The sequence below is a fragment of the Mycteria americana genome, chromosome 7, assembly GCF_035582795.1.
Source record: "Mycteria americana isolate JAX WOST 10 ecotype Jacksonville Zoo and Gardens chromosome 7, USCA_MyAme_1.0, whole genome shotgun sequence".
Lineage (NCBI taxonomy): Eukaryota > Metazoa > Chordata > Aves > Ciconiiformes > Ciconiidae > Mycteria > Mycteria americana.
Genome location: NC_134371.1, coordinates 11,959,945 through 11,982,496, shown reverse-complemented (window position 1 = coordinate 11,982,496; position 22,552 = coordinate 11,959,945). Strand labels below are relative to the sequence as shown.

The 22,552-nt window shown below is 44.1% G+C and overlaps 1 protein-coding gene across 3 annotated transcripts in view; it reads left to right on the top strand.

Moving 5' to 3' along the window:
- Positions 1-22,552, top strand: part of DIS3L2 (DIS3 like 3'-5' exoribonuclease 2) — a 195,979-nt gene that overhangs the window by 109,516 nt on the left and 63,911 nt on the right. For all 3 annotated transcript variants that reach the window (XM_075507035.1, XM_075507032.1, XM_075507033.1), the window contains 3 exons: positions 6,579-6,691; positions 13,949-14,056; positions 19,709-19,942. In XM_075507035.1, the coding sequence (XP_075363150.1) occupies positions 6,579-6,691; positions 13,949-14,056; positions 19,709-19,942 (455 nt within the window). The remainder of the gene's footprint in view (positions 1-6,578; positions 6,692-13,948; positions 14,057-19,708; positions 19,943-22,552) is intronic.

Sequence of the window (22,552 nt, the reverse complement as noted above, 5' to 3'; positions counted from 1 at the left end):
TCTGGATTTTAGACTCATTAATGTCCCACCCTGACCTTTTAACTTAAAGAACAAAAAAAGAAAATAACAAAAAAACTGTTATGCTTTATTTTTATTAAATGCTCTGACTATTTCCCGGTTCTCTTGGGATCACTGAAAGCATCACTTTTCCTGCCTAGTTGTTTCTCAGATACTTCCAGAAATCCAGGAAACGCCAAGACGTCAGTATGGGAAGAGTTAACATTTGAAGATGTTTTTACTTTTATTTTTTTCCTTCCCCTGTGATCTCACCCTGTTTCTCACTTTGGAATAACTGGGGCCGATCTTGGTTCTGCTAACGTTGAGGATACAGTCCATCTCGCAGCTCATGAGTTTGTGCAGTTAAATGAGAAAAGTCACAGCTTTTATTGTCTTTACATCAGCCCAGCTCCTGAAGAAAAGGATGTAAAAGTGATCTGTAAAGGCTAAAGAGTTAAAAGGTTGAAAGGAAGCAATGGTTTTAATTGTGATTTAAGAAGCAAAGGAAAAGCCCAGCCCCACCCAGCCCGTTTGCTGTTTGCAGTCTGATGCAGGCACTTGGAGCGGTCACGTTGACGTGCTGCGTGTGCCACTGCTCCCTCTCCCTTCGACCCATGAGAAGAGTCGGGGGCCTGACCTTGGCTGCCTCTCCAGGTGCTACAAACCCAGAAAAAAGTGACTAAGCATAGTTCAAAGAAGAGTTCAAATATCTTAAAACCTTGGCCGGGCTGTTCCCGATGGTCTCAAGTCTCTCTGTGGCTGGTGGGTGAAGGGGGCTGTTTTCTGTGGGACGTTTCTCATGTGAACCAGTGGCAGAGGGGCCTGGATGGGGACATCTCCTAGAGGCAATGCCTGGTAGTACGTAGTATTTTGTGGATCATTACCCTTTAGAGGTACTTTCTGTTTGTTTGGGCAGACAGTTTTTCCTCTTTTGAAGTTGTTGCAACATTTACTAGTCATATTTATGCTTGGTTGGAAAAGTTGCTGCTCTGCGCCCCGGGGAATTGTCCTGCTGTCTTGAGATACAGGATTCTGACTCCTTTTGCCAGAGTCTTTTTGTGAGGTTATATCAAGGAAGAGACCTTTAGAGAAAAAAAGCTATTACTTGCTTAAAAAAAGGTGTAATTAGTTGCATTTCGGTTGGCTAAGGACCATCATGTGATAATTTAAAAAATTTGGTTTCCTGGTAAACAAATTAATGGATTTACGCTCAGTTGCACTGCGCTTTCAAAAGCAAAATGGCCCTAGGGCACACAAGTAAAATTTAAGCACTTTCCTTGTTATTTTAAAATAGGTAAAATAAAACACACATTTTCTGAACAATAGCTTGGCTTCCTGCGGTGGAAAAGTAACCTCAGCTGAGAATTAAAGCCACCCACCTTTGTCTTCAGGCTCCAGAGCAGACAAATAACTTGCTCTTACTATTTTTTTTTTACCCCTTTTATTTTTGTATTAAATACCACTTTTACTTTTGTATTAAACTCTTCTTCTCTTCTCCATCTTTCTTTTCTTTTTTTTTTTTTTTACTTTCCCACTTGCTCTTTTCTCCCACTTATACTGTCCTTCTCTCTTTTTTGCTCTTTCTTTTTCTTCTCTCTGTGTCTCAAGAGGGACACTTCTGTAACACTTGAGCCATGGATGTACATAGACATGCCGAAGAGAAACAGAAATGTTTAGGCTTGGATCAGGTCCTTCATTTAAAGGCGTGTGTTAAAGATCTGTGATAGTCCCTAGCTGCTTCTAGCAGCTTCTCCAAGTCTCAGTGCCATTTTCTGCATCCGTGCAACTTGTATTTGTTTTGCGTCCACCCCTGTTGCTGTCTGCAGCCCCTCTGGCTGTCCCTTCTGTAACTGAGACCCCTGTAGAGGCTATCCTTGCACATTCGCCCACCATCACATGTGAGAACTTGAGCCTTGATGAAGACCCATGCTCTACTGTAGCACTGCTAATAGCAACAAAACGTCCATGTAGGTTAAAGGCCTCATTTGTCTCTCTTTATGCAAGTTTTTCATACTTTTGCAAGGCGTTAAATATTGCTTTGCAGATAAGAGCATGGTACCCCCAGGGCAGAGGAATGGGAAAGAGCTGTAATTATTTGCTGCAAGAGTTTGGTCGAGCCAGGGAACAGCCAACTACCTTTAGTTGCTGGCAGCAGGTAGGTAGCTGGCTGTTTTCTGGCTAGAGCAAACACTTTGCAATCTGCTTTGAACTCTTCTGTGTCTCCCTAACTGAGGGGTGAAGACAGTGTAAGAAATAGTGATTAATACAAAAAACTTGGTATTAAATTTTAAGTTGACTTAACGCTCTGCTAGTGTTTGTCTTCTCTCCTGAGAAAGGTGATGCTTCAGGGTGAGATGAAAATAAAGGGGAATATATTTGCATGCTAGAGAATTACCTTCTGCTGTTTTATCCTTGAAGAGTTGCATTTTTAAGTTGCATGGTCCTAAAATTAGCATATGCTAAGGTATGAAGTGAAGTTGCTTGGTCTTTCTGTCTGCCTTTGTGCTAGGAGTGAGTAGAGCTGCTGAAGACAGAGACAAGGGATTTGCTGCCGTGTGTTCCCTTGCATACTGTTCAAATACGTTCAACTCAGCTTTCTAATTCCTGGGGCAAATACTTGATATGACTTGCTGGCTTGGCAGTTTTTATGGAGCATTTACAGACTGAAAGGACCTTTTCCTTCTCTTCCAGCTCTTTCTTGCTAATCCTTTTTTGTTTATAATTTTCCTCAATAAAGAAGGAAAAAAAGTTCTTTGAACTGTTTTGTCGTACAGAATGAGATCATCAGTGAAAAAATTAAAAAAAAGGAACAGCTTGTTCTTTGTTCTTCTGTGAGGTGCTACCAATTCTCCTTTGATTTTAGCATCGTATCAGTGTTACACACACAAGGTTTTGGAGTGGGTTCAAACACACCAGATTCCCAAATCAAGGAGCCAAACCTTCTCCAGAGCTACTGTGTGCCTAATGCAGCATCGTGCTGGGGGAGACCTGCCACTCGTAGCTCTATCACTTGGTAAGCTTTGAGAGAGGGGATCCGGGCTTCTAGAAACTTGGAGCAATACAGGTCCATTGTATTTTGCCATTCTAGCAGCCTGTGTGATGGTAAACAAAAAGGGAAATTGTCTTCTCTGTGTGCAGTGCCTCAAGGGCATCAGAACTGTGTTGTTTGCAGTGAGATGGCAACAAATCCTGTTCCCCTTGCACAGAGCGTTGGCCCAAGAGGAGCTTTGGTGGCTGAGTGCCCAGCGCTTTCCCTATTTCTACTTGCAGACCTCAGGAGGAGAGCTCCTCTTTGCAAAGGGCCTCATTATTGGGTTTCGCAATGCCGTAGTGTAATTTCAAATAATACTCCTGTCTCCCATCCATCTCTGTTGCTGCATCTCTGTATTTGCAGAGAGGGGCTAATAGGGTACAGCTGGTCAATAAAGCATGGGTTGCTTGATTCTAAACTGCATTCCCTGTTGCTAAACGTCTCCCACGTAGCAGCTTTGTAGTGGTGGAGTTCGAATGGGATGACAATTTTGCACCCACTTTCAGATGAAATGATTTTAAATGAAAAATCCCAGAGATCCTGAGTGAAAGAAGCCATCCAAGTGCCTTCAGCATTTTTCATTGCAATGGATGCTTCCTTCAGCTCTTGCTTTAATATCAGCATATAAAGTGTCTCGCTTAATCTCCTGTACATTCTTATGTAAATTCCTTTAAAAAAAAAAAAAATCCTTAAACTGGTAGTGTATACCTAGCTTTAGGGGTTGTTGAGCAGCTTTAGCTTCACTGTAGGAGAATTTTAAATTTGGGGTGAAACAAGTCTGTGGTTTGCAAATTACTCATTTCTGTAAGAAATTTAGGGTGTAAAGTCTATCATGATGGAGAGCTACATGCCAAGACTTGAAGCCTCTGTTTGCTGGAAAAGTAGATTTCTTCATCAAAGTGAAGGTGGAGTAGACCATGTGTAGCAGCGTGTGGTGTGTGGTCCACGTGGTGTCCACCCTTTCCCCCTTTTCTCTGCTCTCTGACAAGACTTTTTCAATAAACGAGTGCTGGTCTAACTCTCTTCATTCAGGCCACATTTTCTTTTTTCCTTGGGAAATAACACAAGACTTACAACGTGAAATGTTGCTTTTGTGATGTTGTCATAAAAATTAATGAGACTAGAAGAACTGTTTGTGGACCTGGAAGAGAATCCTAGTGAACAGTATTTCTCTATCCACAAAGCTCTTTCATTTTAATTAGCAAATAAACCAGGAGAGAGCAGTAGGCAGGTATTTCTGTGCAGGCTTAGGCTGGTATTTTGTCTAACACATTGAAAAGCAGTGATTTGAGAGAAATCTGATTGGTTGATCTCGGTGCTGTATCTTCAACTTCTCTTGGTCTGAATTTTTTGGGGGTGAGGGAGATAGGGTGATTCATACTTGAGCAAGACAAACCCAAGAGCTGCCAGTTTGCATTATGTCAATGTATGTAAGAAAATATTTAGATAGAATTTCCATTAAAAGTTCAAAAGCAGGGGGCTCACGCTGACCCCAGCTTTTAGAAGCTCTGGTGGGAAACCTGAATGAAATTTAACTCTGCTCAATGTGTTTTTGTTGGCTAACTCCATGTTTTATTATCTCATGCAATGAGATCTTTCTTGGTTTGTCGATTTTCTACCAAGGACAAAAAGTTCATGTATGTAACAGTGCACATATTGAATTAAAGTACAATTAAAGGCATGATGTAATGATCCCCTCTCCTTTTCCTTTCGTCAATATTTGCCTGCAGGGTCAATACGTTACAATATTGACTTCAAAGTATTCAGTATTTTTTTACCTTCTGAGTGTGTTGGCTTCGAGTGCGTGTAATATTAAACCTGTTGGTTGGACTGTTGGTCTAAGACTTACTGTCTAAGTAGTTTCAGGCTTGGATGCCTAATCCATGTAGAGCAGCTTTCAAGGCATGTGATAATATCACAACACAGCTGTAGGCAGCTTTCTGAGGTGGACCATTTAATCTGCAGTCTTTTCTCCCAGCTTCCTAGCGAGTGGTGGAATTTGTGCCTTGGTGTGTGATGGGATTATTGCCCTCTCCCCCTGCTGCCATCATATGTACTCTCTGCAGGACCTTCCAGTGACTGTAGGTTATGTGGACAAATCTAAACCCCAGCGCTCCTGTCTTCCATGTGCGTTTCTGCTGCTTTTACATCTGTGCTCTGTCAAGTGTACAAAAGCAGCACAAAAAGCAAGATAATACTTTACATACTCAAAGTGCTGTGCAAACATGGCTTAATAAAGTTAAGTTAAAATTGTTACGAATTCAAACAGTCGCACAGGGTGGGTTGGTGCTCACTTATCTGAACTGCCAGCTGGGGGCACAGTGGGCTGGCTGGCTCTCCTAGTACGAGCTTGAACCTTCTCACGCTTTCCCTTTGCCCGAATACATTTCCTTTCTCACTCTGCTGAAATCTAGTATCGGTATCCATCAGAAGGGCACACGGGCAGATGTACTGCGTAATGACAGCAGCTATTAACAATTTATCCTTCAAAAACTTGACACTCTAGAGGAAAGCTTTGATAATATTCTTTGCAAGGCATATAAACAAACAGGATTGTCACCAGCATGGTATCTTATTACGTTGTCTTTTCAAAAAAATTAAGGAAAGAAAAATAATTTTGGATACCAAGAAGTTAGTGAATTCCTCTAAAGAACCAAATGTTATAATTAGGAACCCGCTGCACTTAGAACTATTCTACATATAAGCACCTCAAATCTAGCCTAGTCCTTCCAGAGAAAACAAAGGTCAATAGGCTTCTTTGAGGATTAGCAAACCAGAATTTCTTGGACCAAGGTACTAATTACTTCCAAAGCTGAGGATGATCACTGTTTCCAATCCAAATTATTGCCAAAACCTCATGATAAACCTCCGTAGTACTCCTCTCTAGCCTAACTTTTGAATTAAGATACTTCTAGACTGGACTCTAAGGATAAAAAGCCTAATCTGAAGGGAAGGCAGGATAACAGTGGGAATATTCTGCTTGTGGAAAGCTGCGCTTCTGTATAGCCTGATACGAAGTCATTGAAGACTTCCCAGGTCCCCAGCAGCAATTTGGGCTCAACCAGGGTGAAGTGGAAAGAAGTACAGCTCTGAGAACCCAAAAGCGTGTGTGACCTGCTGCTCCATACCTGCGAAATGGTGTCCTGCATTCCCTGTGTGCTTGTAAGGTGGGGTCCCATATTTCTTGCTTACTGTCATCTGACAGCAAAGGGATGAGGACTGGGCTCACTATTACAGGCTCCTAGTCGGGAAGACTTATCCACATGGTTTTTAAGGGTTTTCACATATCCACTGCTGTGCTTGAGGATTCACTCGTACGTGTATTCACTCATATGTTGTAGCCACAGTGGCTGTGAATTTGGTAGTGTCCTGAGAGACCACAGTTTTCATCTCAGACGGAGGAGGTAGACCAAAGTATTGTTTTTGTGAGGTCTAGGCATAAGGCAAAAAGGTTACGGTAGCACTGGGAGAGGGGGGCGAGAGGTGAGAGTTAAATATGTCAGCAGTTCATTTCTACCTGCAGCCTACTGACTGCCTTGTGCAATTTCAGGGAACTTCGAAGTGGGTGTTCACATCGCGGATGTAAGCTACTTTGTACTGGAAGACACAGCACTGGATAAAGTAGCGAGCGAAAGAGCAACTAGTGTCTATCTAGTGCAAAAGGTAAGGACAACTTTTCCTTTTTTCATCTGACAATTGTCTCTTCCATTTACCATAAATTCATTTTAAAGGTTCATTTTCAGATGCCCACAATCAAAATCTGGCTGTTATTGCAGCAAACCTGCAAAAATGTGTAAATTGATGCAAACACAAGAGCTAGCATAGCTGCTGACTACCTCGGAGCTTACGGAGAGAGCAGGGGGTGAAGGAGCAGTTTGTGACTCTGTGTCTGTGGGCAGAGACCTGGGAGTGACTGGGCTTGCCAGCTCAGGAGCAGCTCCGTGTGAACAGGACTCTGCTGATCTGGAGCTAGTTCAGGGCCCAGAGCTGTGTAGCTACATTTGTACGGTGCTGAGCCTGAGATAAGCCTGAGAGACCCAAGCTGGCTCGTCTGCTTCGCTGTTGCAGGCTTGAAATTTGTAGATGTGGTGCTGGTGGTGGAGAGTTTTATTTTTGTCTTCAGTGCAGCAGTAGTAGCTAATCCCTCCCAGAAGTGGATGCATAGCAGAGCACGGTGTAAAACACCCTGTGCAATTTCACATTTTGAGGTACAACAGTATTTAACCACTTTTATTTTATCTGGGTGCCCTAAATACTGGAAATATACGTTATTTCATCATGCAGTGAAAAGATATTTGAAATTGTACAGATTTTAGTGTAACAGAATCAAATGTTAAAGTCAAGTTTAAAGTTGACTTCTGAACTTTACAAATGAGCAGGTTCAAGTTTAACATTATTGGAAAGGAAACATCCAGGGTTTGTCTGTGCCTGTCTCATTTTCAGTTGAATGTGCAGAAACATTTCCTAGCCGATCAGATACCGCCGGCACTGTGTGTGCAGGGAAGCCGGGAAGCTTGGCTGTTAGCGTCCTGTGTCGGCCTGTAGCATCAGCTGCATGAAGAGGAGTGTTGAGGCAATCTCATAGGAGCAGATTAATCTGCCTCTCCCCACGCTCCCATTCAGTCAGGCTGAAATCCTTGTCTCCGCAGCCTTTTCTGGGATGACAGGGCATCTTTTGTATAATAAATAAACATATCCTACTTGCTACTTAGGATTAGGAGTGATTCTTCCCCTCCCTGCCTGGATGTTCCCAGGGTTGCTAACTGGGGAGGGTCTTGTAGTGATGCTTGTTCCAATAGGTTACTGTGTCCTCTCCACACTTTCCAGATGATGAAATGATTTATTTTACACTATTGAAATCAAATTAGTGGTTTGAGATCAAGCTGTTAACCTTTCGTAGATGTTCCGTAACTTTCCTTGGGTAGAAATAGCAAGGCACAGCTTCAGAGGGGTCTCTGAGTCGGTGGATTTTATGTCTCTGTGGGTATGGGTTGTGTGGAATAGCCCTGATAGCAATGCAGAAGTGCCCAAGCTGGGTCGGTGGTAGTGAGGCCAACAGCACACAGATGCTGCAGTGCAGGACCAAGTTACCAGTGACGTGCTGTTCTCCAGGAGTGGGAAGCAATGCGTATCTCATGGAAACAGCAGTTCTGGCACCAGAGTCTTTCCAATCCTACAGTCTCTCCAGTGATGAGCCCTTGGCTTCCGTGGTGCTCTGCTTCCACCTCTGATGGATGACTCAATGGCCGTAGCTCCCTATGGGAGATGTGGGCTGGCCCAGGGGGGATGTCACTGCAGGGCAGCAAAGCTGTAGTCCGGGAAGATGTTGTGGCAGTATTTCCAAGTCAAAATACTGTGATTTGAAGGCATGTGATTTTTTTTTTAAAGGGAGAAGGAAGATTTTTATATAGAAAAGAGACATTTTTCATGAAAATCTAGTTGAATTCAAAAGCTAATTGAGTTTTCTTTCAAAGCGCTTTTTCCCCCCAGCACTACCAGTCAGTCACGTGTGATGTCAACACAAGTTATCTTTTGCCCATAATCTTCAATTGCTCTTCAACTACCTTCGCCCAGATGTCAGGATTACTGTTTTACCCACCCTTCTGCCCTGCAGAAAATATATTTTAAGAGCGCAAACTAGGTTAGATGATGAAATAGTCAATATTTTAATTGCAAGAGATGAAAAGGAGAGAGGGGATGGGCAAAGGAAAGCAGCCAGGCTGTCTGAAACAAGATGGTAGCATGACTCTTGTAGAAAATATGCTTTCCTTTGATGGAACTGATTCCCAAGACAGCTGTGATTCTGCTAGAGGTTAGCACCATGCTAATCCTCCCAAAGAAGTTAAATAAAGCCACATATTTAATTTTCCTGAACCTACCCAGAAAGGGAGTTATTGTGTAATTGCTAGCGGTCTATTTAATACAAGTAAAAAGTTTTTGAAATAAGAGTGTATCAGGTTTTAAGAAGCAAGAAAACCTAAACAGTTTCCTCTTTTTTGGCACATCTTATAGTGTTATTTTAGGTGTGAAGCAGCTCGAGTGAGAGGTCAGCCATAAATCCCTATAATATTTTATTGGTCCTATTTTATACTGGAGATCAAAGATCGGAACTGTAAGCCTATCTTCATGTTGAGTCCAAGGACTTCGAGACATTCACTTTTGACACCAGCAGGTTGTCAGGGTGTTGATATTTTGATAATCTCAGGCTGAGTAACAAAGAGTTGCTCGAAATCTGAATTCATGGAAGTGTTGATACAACTCTTGAGCAGAAATCTTGGCTCATAAACAAATTGCCTGTTTCCTTTGAGTGTCTTTAAGTGTGTAAGCAAAAGGCTTGCTGAGCCCACCCTATTGTTGGACCTTGGCGTCCTCCTCCCAGCTCTGGGGAGAGCAGCTGATGGAAACTCTCAGTTAATACAATCCCTCCCCATCGGACCGGCGGTGGGAGAAGGGGTGACCCCGGGAGTCAGTGGTGGTCGGAACCAACCCAAACCAAGCCTGAGCGAGCAGCCAAAGCAGGGTGCCAGCAGAATGGGGTTGTTTGAAAGAAGCAAAACTGCCCACGTGACTTTGTGAAAATAAGGGGTTATTCTTAACCAGAGTTTGTTCCCTTTTCCCTTTGGTTGACTGATCAATTTTCCCCTTCCGTTCCTTGAAAAGCCGCTACAGCGAGTCCATTGATGAGAGCTGCCCTGGCTAACCCGCCCTGAACCTGGCCGGTGAGTCAGTCCTGGCTGCAGCAGATGTTTCTGATTTTAAAGGGAACGGGGAGTTTTATCATCCCAGTATGCATGTGCTCCCTCCCACTGCCCAGCTCCCTAGGAATGAGTCTAAGGCTGGAAACTTGCATTTGGTTTCTGGAAGCACTTTATTAGCCGAAGAGGCAAAACAAAACAAAACAACAGGCTCTCACAAGCAGGAGGTTAGCTCTTCCCATGTCCAAAGTGATTCCACCATGCAGAGGAGCCAGCTGCTAAGCAGTGTGGCCGGCCATGGTTACAGGTCCATGTGTTTTACAACCCTGGGACAATGATGAGTAGGAAACCCCCCAGCCCTGACGGTGCCTTCTCTTACTCTGGTTTTCCCTTGCTGCCCACGGCTTCAGCATGCCGGGACACATGGCTGTCTGCGGGGAGAGCCGATAGCGTGGAGGGGGGGCTGTCAGGCAGTGCTGGAGCACTAAATCTCAAGCTGTGTACGGTAGCACTGGAGATTTTGCATTTAGGACTTGGAAATAGGGAGAGAGAAATCCTCTGTCTGTAATTTGATTTGAAATGCAGACCCACAGCTGTGAGCATTGTGGATATCAGCCTTTCACTCAAAGAAGTGCCCTTTCCAGTATCTCTTGGGCCCTGCTAGGCTTGTGGAGAGAGATGATGTCTTTTATTAGTCTGACTGATAGAGGGGGATGAAAACCAGACAAGCTCTCACCACCCAAGCCTTTCTTCAGCCCTGGTTTCTATGATACATTCATTAGAAGGGATTTCCTGGGGGCCGTAGGTCCTTTTTTTCATTGTGAAAGTTTTTTCCCCTAGCCCTGCTGGGTCTCTCCAACTGCATTTCTAGATTCAACTACATTTATACACCCCCCCCTGTTCCAGCTTTATGATCCCTGTATAAGCCCAGGTGACTTTATTTCCAGCTGCAGTAAAATCAAGCTGAATGATGTGATCCCCAACGTAGGCACATCCTTAGCAATTTGCTAAGGAAACCGCTTCACACTGGAGGTGATATCCCTCGGCAGCGTTTCAGCTAGCTGGATTTCTGCATGCCGTGACACTCCGCAGGGCGGCTTGGCAGACAGTCATGGGAAGGGCAAAGAATTTAAAAGATGCCGGGCGACGTCTGGATTATTTGAGGCGGTGCTATGCAACCCTGATATTTTGCAAATCTGGGCATTAAAGACGTACTTAGGGAAATCTCCTCTTATCCTGCGTCTTCTTCAGAAATAGATGGAGATAATCCTATTGCAGAAGTTCCTTCTGGGCAGCCCCTGGGATAACTCCTGAAACATCTTGCTCTCCAAGTGTGACACAATTGTGATATCTTTGTATGTTAAATGCTGGGCTTGCACCTACTAAGAATCCTTTCAGCCTGTGACTGTATCATGTTAAGGAAAAAGGAAATGTGGATTTATAACTTAAACTTCTGTGCTTTGTGACAGTTGGTTTATTCTCCCTGTAGAGTGTGAGGAGGAATCGTGATGTTAAAGCAGAGGGAGGCAGTTAGCCAAGACTTTCGTGATGTTGAAAACAGGTTTCTTCTTTTAATTCAGTAAAGCAGATAAAATTGAAATACCTTCAATGCAAGGTCACATTGTCTAATGTTATGTGTGTATTTGCTGAGCCCAGGAAAAGGTTGACTGAATTCTTGCTCTCCTGTGAGACTTCCTCCATGGCTTGAGTTAAGTTACTTTGCCTAAAGTTTCTCTCCTGTAAAACAAGGGTAAAGCGGGTTGATGCTTCCCTATTTAACAGTAGGTTTGTTACAGCTAATTGCTTGGTGAGTGTTTAGTGCTGTAATTATGATCTGAGTTAAAGCTTTGCTTGTGTTTCACATCATTGAAAGCCCTTCCATAGAATTATAGCCTCTTGAATCGGATATTAATCCTGCTCAAGTACACTTAAAACAAGCATCCTGTTGTTTCGTTCGGGCTATTCTTCATGGATGGGCTTTCATGTTTCATGTAGGCATTTTTCTAGCAGACTGTTATTGCTTCAGGAGATGTGCAGGGAAAGAGGATGTGCTAAGGCACAAAAATATTTAATAAGTACAGACCATTATCAGATAATCACAGAGGGGAGGAGAGAGAGGAAAGCTAGTAACTGCAGCTTTTAATTTGGGTGAAAAAGGACATGGGAGCTTTTATTAAATTACTAGCACTTTGTTCACTGTGACCTGAACTTCAGGGTCTCATGGTGGTCATGGGCGATCTTATGCAGGCAGGGATTTCCGATAGTCTATAAAGCTATTTTCTCTCCTTTCTGCTATGGGTTGGCACTGCTCATGCTAAATTTATAACCTTGTGGTGTAGGTCCTTCCAGGCAGCATGGCAGAGCTCACGTACTGGATCTGTGAGTTATGAATGTACCAGTATTGTTAATGTACTGTTCACAACTGGAATAACAGAGTTGACGGCCTTTGTTTTGCGGGAAACAGCTTATCATAATCTGTGCCCTTGTGACCTTCCAGCTGAACCAGTCCTGCTGATTCATGGTGCAAGTGACTCCTTGACAGTCACAGACCATACAGTTAACCTTTTGGCATTAATATGCACTGCAATTAGAATGGATTTATAGCCATCGTCTGGTGCCAAACCACAAATGTGATTAAATATTTTAAGAGTCTTTCCTTCAAAGCAAAAGGTAAATACGAAGTGTGTGCACTTGAGGAGAAAATGGACATCTGAGACTGTTTTTTTTTTTCTTACTGTTTTGAAGAACAGCTGTTGCCCTGGCATCCAGGTAGAAAAAGTTATCTCTGAAATCACCAAATTGGTGTCACAGTCTGGAAGAGCTGCGGTTTGCATGCCAGTCAGCTTGCTACTGGTCCTATATTTACAGGGTGGCACACAGAGCAATCAAAACAGAAACTAAATTAAATAGATAAAATATTTTATGGCAACCAAGTAGAGTATTTCTCTCTGTGTTTTTCTGGAATGCACCAGCCCACATTGCCACTCAAAATAAACAAGAGGAATAACGTGGTTCTCCTTTGAGGGCAGTTACTGCTTCTTCACAAACGTAAATAGTGAGAATGGAAGTAAGAATGTGAAACTGTAATAATTAGGTTTGCTTCATTAAACATCTGCTAAATATTATCTTTACTGCAGACTTCACCTGGGAAATAACTCAGGGATGGTAGAAACACTTGGAGCTGCTCAGGTTTGCTCTAGTGTGAATATGCTCCAAAGCTTTTGCTTTGTTGCTGTAGCCAGGTGAGTAATTCATGGTTTGGTAATTCAGTGTTCAGCAGCAGAAATATTGATTAGTTTTAAGGAATTAGGACACAGGTTAAAAAATCCCTGCCAGAAATTTCTGTTGGCTGACATTTTGTTCAAACAGAGTTGAGTATAGTAAAATAATAATTGTTCTCCCTCTGTTTGCAAATACCATGTTCAGTAGTCATAAAACAGGTGCTTTTGTTTATCTCACCAACATCTACACGTTCCTGTCTGTGCTACAAAGCATGGCTCAATCTTTATTAAAGCCATGCACCACTCCTTTCATGTTTGGGAGAGGTTTCATTTATGCTTTGCAGGGAGCAGACTTGCATTACTTGCCTGGTTACACAGTCTTCAGTGGCAAAGCAAGAAACAGAGTTCCCAAATCCAAGCTCTTCAGCTCCTGACTGCCAGAACCATGTTTCTTCAACATCAAGTTTCCTGATGTGCTGAGGCTTCCTTATTCTTCCCAGTGTCAAAATGGCAGTGGAAAAGAAGTGGAAAACAGAGCAAATGCTGTGACCTTAAAAGCTGCAGAGGGAAGTGTTTGCATAACTGAGGATGCAGGATGCTCCAGGGTGCTTAATCCATACCTCAGAGGGGAGTGCTGGGAATGATTCACGGGTGGGAGACTGCCAGCTCCCTCTGGTCTCATTGAGGGACGGGGCTGATGTGAGTGTTGGTGGCCTCGGCAGTGTCTGACTTCCTCTCCTTTCAGAGGATTTGGGTTACTAACTCATTCCGTGCCGGCATGCTGTTTGCCATGTAATGTAGCTCTGGCATGGGTGATGCATCCCAGAGCTGACATAGCCACTCCTGCCACAAAGAATGTGATCCTGAAGGTTTAACGCATTTTCTCCTTTTGTGCATTGTTGAGCCTCTCTTTTACCAACTGGTCAGGGAAGCTTGGCTACAGACAGGTCTTTACTAAAAGCCCGTATCTCACCAAGGTGCTCTCCTCTTCTGTTCTCTTCCAGGTGGTCCCGATGCTTCCCAAGCTGCTCTGTGAGGAATTATGCAGTCTCAATCCCATGCAAGATAGGTTGACGTTCTCTGTGATGTGGAAGATGACTCCAGAAGGCAAGGTACCTCGGGTAGTGGGCAAGTCATCCTGCTAATCAGTCCTCTCTCGGTGGCCGGACCCTACTCTTGCAAACAGAGTGGTAAAAATGCCATCCCTTAACACCCAGGTGGATAGCAAAAGACTTGTTGGTAAACAATACTGGCAGATGTAGGACTCTGTCTTGTTTTACCGATGAGATACTGTGGAACTTCCAACTGGAATAATCTCACAACATGGTGCGGAAAGGAAGAATATTTGTATGAATCTCAGGAACAGAACATTTCCTGCTCCTTGCCAGGTCACCCATCCATGTAATGTCTTACCTCCAGCAGCAGCTCACAGCTAATGCTTTGGGTGGGACAAGATGTTCCCCCCCTACTCCAAGCCTGCCCTGTGCTCGTAAGCAGTTGTGCAATGCAGGGGATGAGGGCAGTAGCCCTCTGTGGCCTCTCTGGTAAACAGACTATTTCATTCTTCTTCAGAGCTGCAAATTACATCGATCCAAATAAAGCGCGATAGCTCTTCAGCAAAGGCACAGCTCCATCCTCTGCGTGTGTTATTTCCAGGGAGCAGTTGTGGAGGCTGTCTATCAGTGCAGCGAGCTGCCTTCAGCTGCCTGCCAGCTCTCCCCAGGTCTTCATTTCTTTCCCTATTCCTCTCCTACACTCTTTGTAATCCTAACAGTCTCCTCTTTGGTGATCACAGGGTCCCCTCAGTAGTCGAGGAGGGCTAAAGACTGCCACAAGTAGAGGACTCTTCAGTCCATGAAAAGTACGCTTTTTGTACTCAGAATTACTTTTTTTTAACCAGTGTTGTGCTCATGCACAACTCTGTGGAGAGTATTTCTTGTGCCAATTTGGTAATTTTTCACAAAGATTAACTTTACTTCCTTATTATTGTCCATGCTGCTCTAAAGGATACTGAATCTTGTTTTGTGCTTTAGCAAAATAGAGTTGCAGTCCTGTATCTGTATTTCTCCAACGAGTCCCTGCTCTGGCACTGAGGTGGGTTTTGTTTGTTCACTGTGAAAAGTGTTCCACTTCCTATAGTGACAGCATGATTACTCATGGGACCTTCTAATAGTAGCTACTTGGTGTGCCTTTTATTGACTCTGAGTGGTCTTTGAACAGCTAATAATCAACTCTTAATTAAAATAAGCTTTTAATTAAATCTTGTCTCTTGTCCCCTGCAATATATACGTTATTTGCTTTTCAAACAGCATTCAGACCAACCCTGTCTGGTCAGTGAGAAAGCAGAGGAGCTGCAGCATCTGCCTTACGCCTGCTCAGGGAGCTGATCTCTACAGGAGCAGTGGTCTGGGCCATGACCATGCTGCCCCTTGGAAACTAGACTGCCTACAGCCATCTCAGCAAACTGGTTTCTCCTAGGAGGCCTTTCAGGACTGCAGTCTTAATCGAGGTCACTTGATTTGAATATCAGGTGAAGGCTGGAAGAGAATTTACTCCTTCCAAGAGGAAAAGTGCTTGTAGGGCTTTTGCCCAGCAGGACATTCTTGTACAAGCGTATCTGTGAGTTAGGACAGAATGTGTCTCCTGTATTTCTAGGTGTTACTATAGCCTTATCTCAGTCTAAACAGGATCACATGCTCTCCCAGGCTCTGCTGGGTGAAAGGGAGGGGAGTCAAAGGCCCCATCATGGCCTTTGAGCCTCAGCTGGTGGTGGAGAACCATGAGAACACTGACATTGAGGACAGGACATTCCTCAGTGAGGGATGCACGAGGCCGAAGAGCACTTCGTTGCACCGTGTGTGCACAGCAGGATTGTAACCTTGAGCTTGCAAAGCAGAGCCCAGCAGCACTGCTATAGGTGAGAGCTGCTCTGAGCTCCCACTGTTACTGCTCCAAAGGAAATAAGTCTTCAGTTAATGCATCTCCCAAGGAAAAGCCATGCAGATTCCTCACTTGAATGTGACTATTGATAAGTTGTTGGGGTTTTTAATTCTTGTTTCTTTTAGAAAAATAATGCCAGGCTCAGCCCTTTCTGGGGGACAGACACTTTCTTGTTTCTGTTGCTTTTGGGTTCTGGAGTTTTTATCTTCTAGTTTTCCATAAGTGTAACAAAATGTTGCCTGAGCAGCACTCCACATAGCTCCATGGACTCCAGACATGATGTATCTGAGATGACTTTCCAAGGGCAGAGGCGTTAACCATATTGTTGCATCTGTGCTGTTCTTCAGAAGCAGAGCTGGGCGTTTATAGGAACAACGTAGCACGTTCTTGTTCAGATGCAGTCAACAGAAAGATATTTGAAAACAAACGATGCAACTCTCCTTTTTAAGTTATTGCCTGCTGATGTTTGAAGCACAGCCCTGCTGGTTCCTTCTACCAGTGAGGAAGAGAAATTGCTTCCGTCTGAAACAACCTATACAAACAACGTGTCTTCCAGGCTCAAAACTGTTGTTGTGAGCCAGGACATGATATGGACACTGCCTTGCGTGGAGAAAGCCCTCAGCCTCCTGCACACCTATGTCACACCCTCAAAGAGACCCATACCACCGGGGACTGTGCTAATGGGAGGGTTTCAGCTAAGCCACACTGACTGCCATCACATGATGTGCTGGGGACTACAGCTTTTTCTCAAAAGCAGCCAGAGCTGGGGGAAGCTTTAACATAACCCTAGAAATGTCTCAGATACTGGTACTCTGTCTGGAGTCAGGGTGCACCAGGTTTGCTGTGATCGGGGAGACCTTGCAGACTGGTCTTGTGTGCTACTCGTTGTAATCTCCAAGTCCCAGCTCACAACCTCCAAATGTTGCTCCTCTGCACTGCTTTGCCCATCCACCAGCCACTGGAATGTGGGCCAGCCAGCCTTGTGCGGCTTTCCCCGCAGAGGTGGAGCTTGCCCATTTCTCTGGTGGGGTTTCCAAACCAGGGACGCAAGGCTGTGGTTACCCAAAGTCTGCTTGGATGGCCGCTGAAGGCAGAGACGGAGGGCATTTCCAGGAAATACTTGGACAGTGGGTAGAGTTAAGTTAGCCTGCCGCAGCAAGGCTGAGTCTGGCAGCTCTGCTCACTACACACAGGGATTACTGGACTGCACGGGGCAAGATGTGTCCAAACTCCATTCCTTGCCTACGTGACGTGTTTAATGCATCCAGGCAATCTTGATGAGAAGGTGCTTATTGGGTACGTTAATAAGAGATCTCTCAGGATTGTCACTATCCACTTTACACCTGTTAGAGCCATTGCAGGAATGGAAATTGGGCGCTCTGCATCACGCTGCTTGGTTGCCTTTGAGAGACCAAGAACAGAAAAAGGAATTGACGAAACAGAGAAATAAAAGAAGTTTAATATCTGCTAGTAATGGGCTGCTTGTCCTGACACTTTGCCCTGAACGTAGCCTGCCTGAGATTTGATGTTCTAGTTATAGTCTGGGGGCCCAATATGCTGCATCTCTCGTCTTACAAGGAAGTGAGTGGAGCTCTGAAATATTTGGCCTCTTCTAAGCAAACAGAAAAGTGAGATTTTGTTGAAAGCTTCAAGTTCAGACAGCAAAGTGGAAATCCGGTCCGTTGCCTCCTGCAAGGGACAGAGAGAGCTCTTGGAAGCCAGTCGCAGAAAGCACCATGTAGCCTCAGAGCTGGCTTTCAGCAGTAACCTGGGGACTGGGGAAAGTGCTTCTCTTCAGAATTACCCTCCTGTTTTGTGCCCAGTCCTTAACCCTTTTCAACATGCATGTACATGATGGAATTGACTCACCTACTTTATAAAGCAAAATAAGAGTGCTTTCCAAACACAAAATATTTAGTGTGGAATAATATAACAGTGAGGGCTAGAATTGATAATGACCTTTGATGTAGAAATTAGTAGCTGGAGATGGAGGAACTAGCAGGGAAATAGAAGTGGTGTCTGAAAACGTTTGAAGAGCAAGTTGAAAGAGCTGCCTGTTACAACTGGAGGGCGTGTAGAAGTGCTCAGCTGAAATGAAGGCTGCTCAGCCTTGCTCCCTGATCATCTGAACAAGGAACACCACCTTTTCGGTGCCCGAGTATCATCCATGTCTTACTGAAGTCTGAAGTATCTCTATTGCCAACTGGCTAATAGTCTTCAACTTGCTGGAAGTGGATCATTTAAAGAGCAGTGCAGCCTCCTTCACACCAGAGATCGTGGTTGCTTAATATCAGGAGGTTTTTTGGGTCCAGCAGGTTTCATCAGATGTCGCTGACCTACCGGATATGGATCCCCCATCACCACAAGAAGCTGAACCACATTTGACAGGATGCAGCAGAGTGCAGAGCAGGTGCTGCCAGCAGTGTTGCAGCATCTCTGTCCAGCTTTGTGACTTTCACTTCCTTTCTTTCTCCTTGGCATAGAGACAGGGGCACACACAGAATAACCATGAGCCAAGGGTCAGAGCACTTTACATTGCAAGACATCACTTGCTGCATCTCCGCTGTTAGGACACTTTCTAATTAGAAATGAGCTTAAATGCTCTGTGACTTTCAGATCTCTGAGCTGCTGAGTTATACTGCACATATGTTCTGTGCGGCATAAGGGAGGGAGGCAGCAAAGGTATCTTGGGGATCACTCCTTTCCTGTTAAGCAGAGGGTTTGCCTTTCTGGTTTGCCTTGATGAGTCTGTCAGAGAGAGAGCTGGCTGTTCTCCCCAGACACCGTCACTTGCAGAATTTACCTTGTCCTGTTGTGCTGATGAAGGGGTAAGGTGGCACTTGTAGCTAAGGCAGAATTACAATTCTCCATTCATTCTCTGAGCACTTGTGCTTTGAATGGTTTATCACAGACTGCATCTGTCTCCAGAGCCATCATGCCAGTGCTATTGACTTTTCTGAAGAGCTTTCTGCCCTTTGTCCCTCTGTGCTTTCTCACTGGCTTGATGAGCTTTTGGACTTTCTTATATATCTCAGCTTAAAACAGATTTTCCTTTCTGCTTTAAGAAATAATTCTGAATTGCTACTTCTACATTGGTATTCTGTTACAGACTTTAAAATGGGAGTGGCTTCTGGTTTAAAATAAAATAATTTTATAGGCAATTTATAGATTATTTTCCTCTAGATTCAAACATAGCTTGGAAGCTGAGAAAGGTTCCTGGCTTGAGTTTGGGCCTAGGACCATAGGCATGATCAGAGAAACGACGGGTCAGTGACTGGGGGACTCACCAAAGTCCTACTCAGGCACTTTCACAAGGGCTAGTCAGAGATTGGGGTCCCTGCAGTACTCCTGAAAATGGAGTATTTTAGGGCCAGCCCCTGGTGCCCTGCTGGCCACGTACTAATCGAAGAGGTGGAATGCAATCTGCTGTGTTTTAGATAAGAGATCCTTCTTTGCATGTGTGTATCTGCCTGTTGCCACCCCTGCACCCAGTAACCTTTGAGTCAACTGACTGATTTCAACTCCCAGCTGGGCTGTAGCTCTTATGAGCTCTATGAAAGAGGGAAATCAGGTAGAGGAGAGAGTTCCAAGCAGTTCCTATGTGATAGAAAGTCTCTATTATGCATATACATGTTATTAGACACTAGAGAATCTATATGGGCAAAAGGCCTTCTGGTGGCCTCAGTATGAGAAGATCTTCACTTGAAGTTCATGGTCAGTGATGAGGTCTGGTGTCATTCCTTCCAGGGTTTGTACAACTTCCCAAGCTTCTGTGCACTGGAAGAATAAGTCCTCAGATCTATTTACGCTTTCCAATTTTGCAGATCCTTGATGAATGGTTTGGGCGGACAGTCATCTGTTCCTGCGTGAAGCTAAGCTATGACCATGCACAGAGTATGATTGAAAGCCCTGGGAAGGTGTTCTCACCTGAAGAACTTCCCCCTGTCTCCCCTCAGCACTCAATAGCTGAGATCCAGCAAGCTGTGCTGAACCTGCATCGAATCGCCCAGCACCTCCGTAAACAGCGCTTCATCGATGGTGCTCTGCGCTTAGACCAGGTGAGTAAATCCAGCCCCTGTAAGGGGCTCCTACTCCAGTGAAGGAATTTCACGTTGTGGATTTCCTGATCAGCCTAAAAACTCCAAGGGGAAAGTCAGGCTGGAATAGGAAGGCAGGTTTGTGTGCCAATGTCTTCTTAAAAGCGGCATGAAATTATGTACCAAAAGCACTAAGTAAAGCAGGATCAAAAGAAAAAAGTTCCTGTTTTTTAAGGAGTCATCCATTTTCCAACATTTTTCAAAATCCTAAGACCCTGGTGGAGTGTGTAAGTAACTTACACAGTGAAACAAATCATGACGGTGTCATTCATTATCAAGCAGTTCAGATATCCTTAGTGCATGTTTCACTGTGAAAGGCTCATCCTCCACATTTATTTCTGTGCTTGCAATACTCATGTTTTCCACAGCTTTCAAAGCAGTTCTCTGGGCAGGGAAAATGACTAAATGTTATCTAAGCTAATACTTATAAGCATTGGGTGTGTTTCAGAGAAAGAAATGCTAGTGAGGAGGTTTTCTGTCTGGGGTGATTTAAATAATCTGTATCAGTTGTGGTATGTGTCATTTCTATTTTACAAGTAGATCCAGATATTTTAGACTATCACAGCAAAAATACTTTTGCATTTGAGGTTCAGCTGCTCTGAGGTGGCTTCTGACAGTTTTTGTGGATACGAGGTTCCAGTAATTGATAGAACCCAGTGGCCTTCCTGAGCAGGAGACAAAATAATCTCTTAATATAAGGAAGCTCCATTGTTTCATTTTGCAAAATGGGCATGAGTCAACATAAGGATATTGCTGAGAAAGAAGCTAGCGTACTGAGATGTGTAAACAGCACTATTGTATGTAAAAGGTATGTTGTAACCCTTCGATTTTACTCGGTGTTGTGGTGTTGTCTCCAGTTGCAGGAAAGTCTAATTTTAGAGAAATCATTGCAGAGCAGAAGAGCAATGAGTGTCTGTAATCTGTGACCTTCCCCGACAGAGCACGTGGCTTAGTCTGTCAAAGCTGTGAAGAGGAGGCAATGTTCTGTTCCCCATGTCTAAGATGGACAGGATGAGACATCTGTATCTTGAATTTCAGTAGACGAGATTGGGGTTATACATTCGGATAAAATTTCTGGTGTAGGAAATGTGGTGTCTAAGGCTATCTTGCCTACCTCTGTTGTAGGGGGACTTAGAGGACTGGTTAGACACACATAGGTGAGCCTGGAGCAAGGGTATTTCCTCAACATCCCTCCTTGCTCAAAGGAAATAATCATTCTTAAAATTGTATTCAAATAATTTTTGGAAATCAGACTCCCACTTTGAAATCCTGCAGAGTTTGCTTAAACCTCTTTTGGAACAAAGGCTTCCCTCTGAGGTTTATTGTACAATGGCTAGTAAGCTGGGCTTTTGTTCCCAAGCACACTCTGAATGCTAGAGAAACATAAAAACCCCCAACCTTTGCACTAGATGAGCTAACTGGGAAGCCTTGGAGATGTCTGGGTTGGAACAACAGTCCACAGTGACTGGGAGCTCTGGCCCAGAAAGGTCACCAGCTGCATTACACAAGTCACTTACAGTGTAGAGCTGAGCGGTCACCATATGTGCCTGAGTTGAGTACCTGTTATCAAACTAACCTCAGGGAAAGTATGTTTTAAAACAGCTGTGACATTTTCAATGGGAGGATTTGGCTAGGAAGGCATTCTGTTTCAGTGATACCCTGTAAAAGGTTAGTGGTGTTTTGTTTTGCTCTGTGCTGTTACAAAGGAGCCGTTAAAGAGAACGTATTGGAGCATCATTTGTGAGATCAGGGTTAAAAGCCACTGCTATGGGCACCAGAGAGGGCTGATTCCTACTCGGCCTACTCGACCAACATGATAAACTGAATTATATCTCACAAGTGGCACTTTATGCTGCGCAGAATCTCTCCCCTGGCAAGAGTGTCACAGCAAAAGTAATGTTCTTGGAAAAAGAAGTGTATTTTAGTTCAAGGGACACTTTCACCATACTTACTCTTTTCAAGTACTGCCTTGATAGTTGCATTTTGATAAACTACACCCTCCCCAGTGCATGGAGAAAGCGGTTACTGTAAGGCCTGAGTACGAACAGTATGTGAGGGATGGGTGTGTGGACATGGCCAGCAGCGTATGGCCAGGCAAAGCAATCTGTAGCTTTTAATAGAAGGAGATCAGTCTTTGCTCCCCCACTTCCCTGAGTTCCCACAGACGCAGTTGTGCGCTGGGTCTGACTTCCAGCCCCAGGCAAGCAAGCAAGGGTGGGTCCGAATGGGAAACACACCTTTCTAATCGCTGGACCTCTCACTGATTTCCTGTTGAGTAATGTAAATCCTGAACAATGGAAGACAAACTCCAGCAGGAAACTAGGGGCAATGAATTATCAGATTCCAAATAAATATGTGAGCAAAGGAAATGATCATCCCACAATCTTAAGGGAGGGGGTGGCTGGGCATGGATGACTCCTGTGCTTTTTTTTCCCAAGGGATGTGAGCCCTCTTCCTATACATTGCATTATGTTTGAGAGTTTCTACCTTGGGATCACTCCTGATGGAACAGTGATGACTTTTTTTGCTTACTTCCACCCTGCCATTTTTCAGTGTGACGTGCTCTGGTGC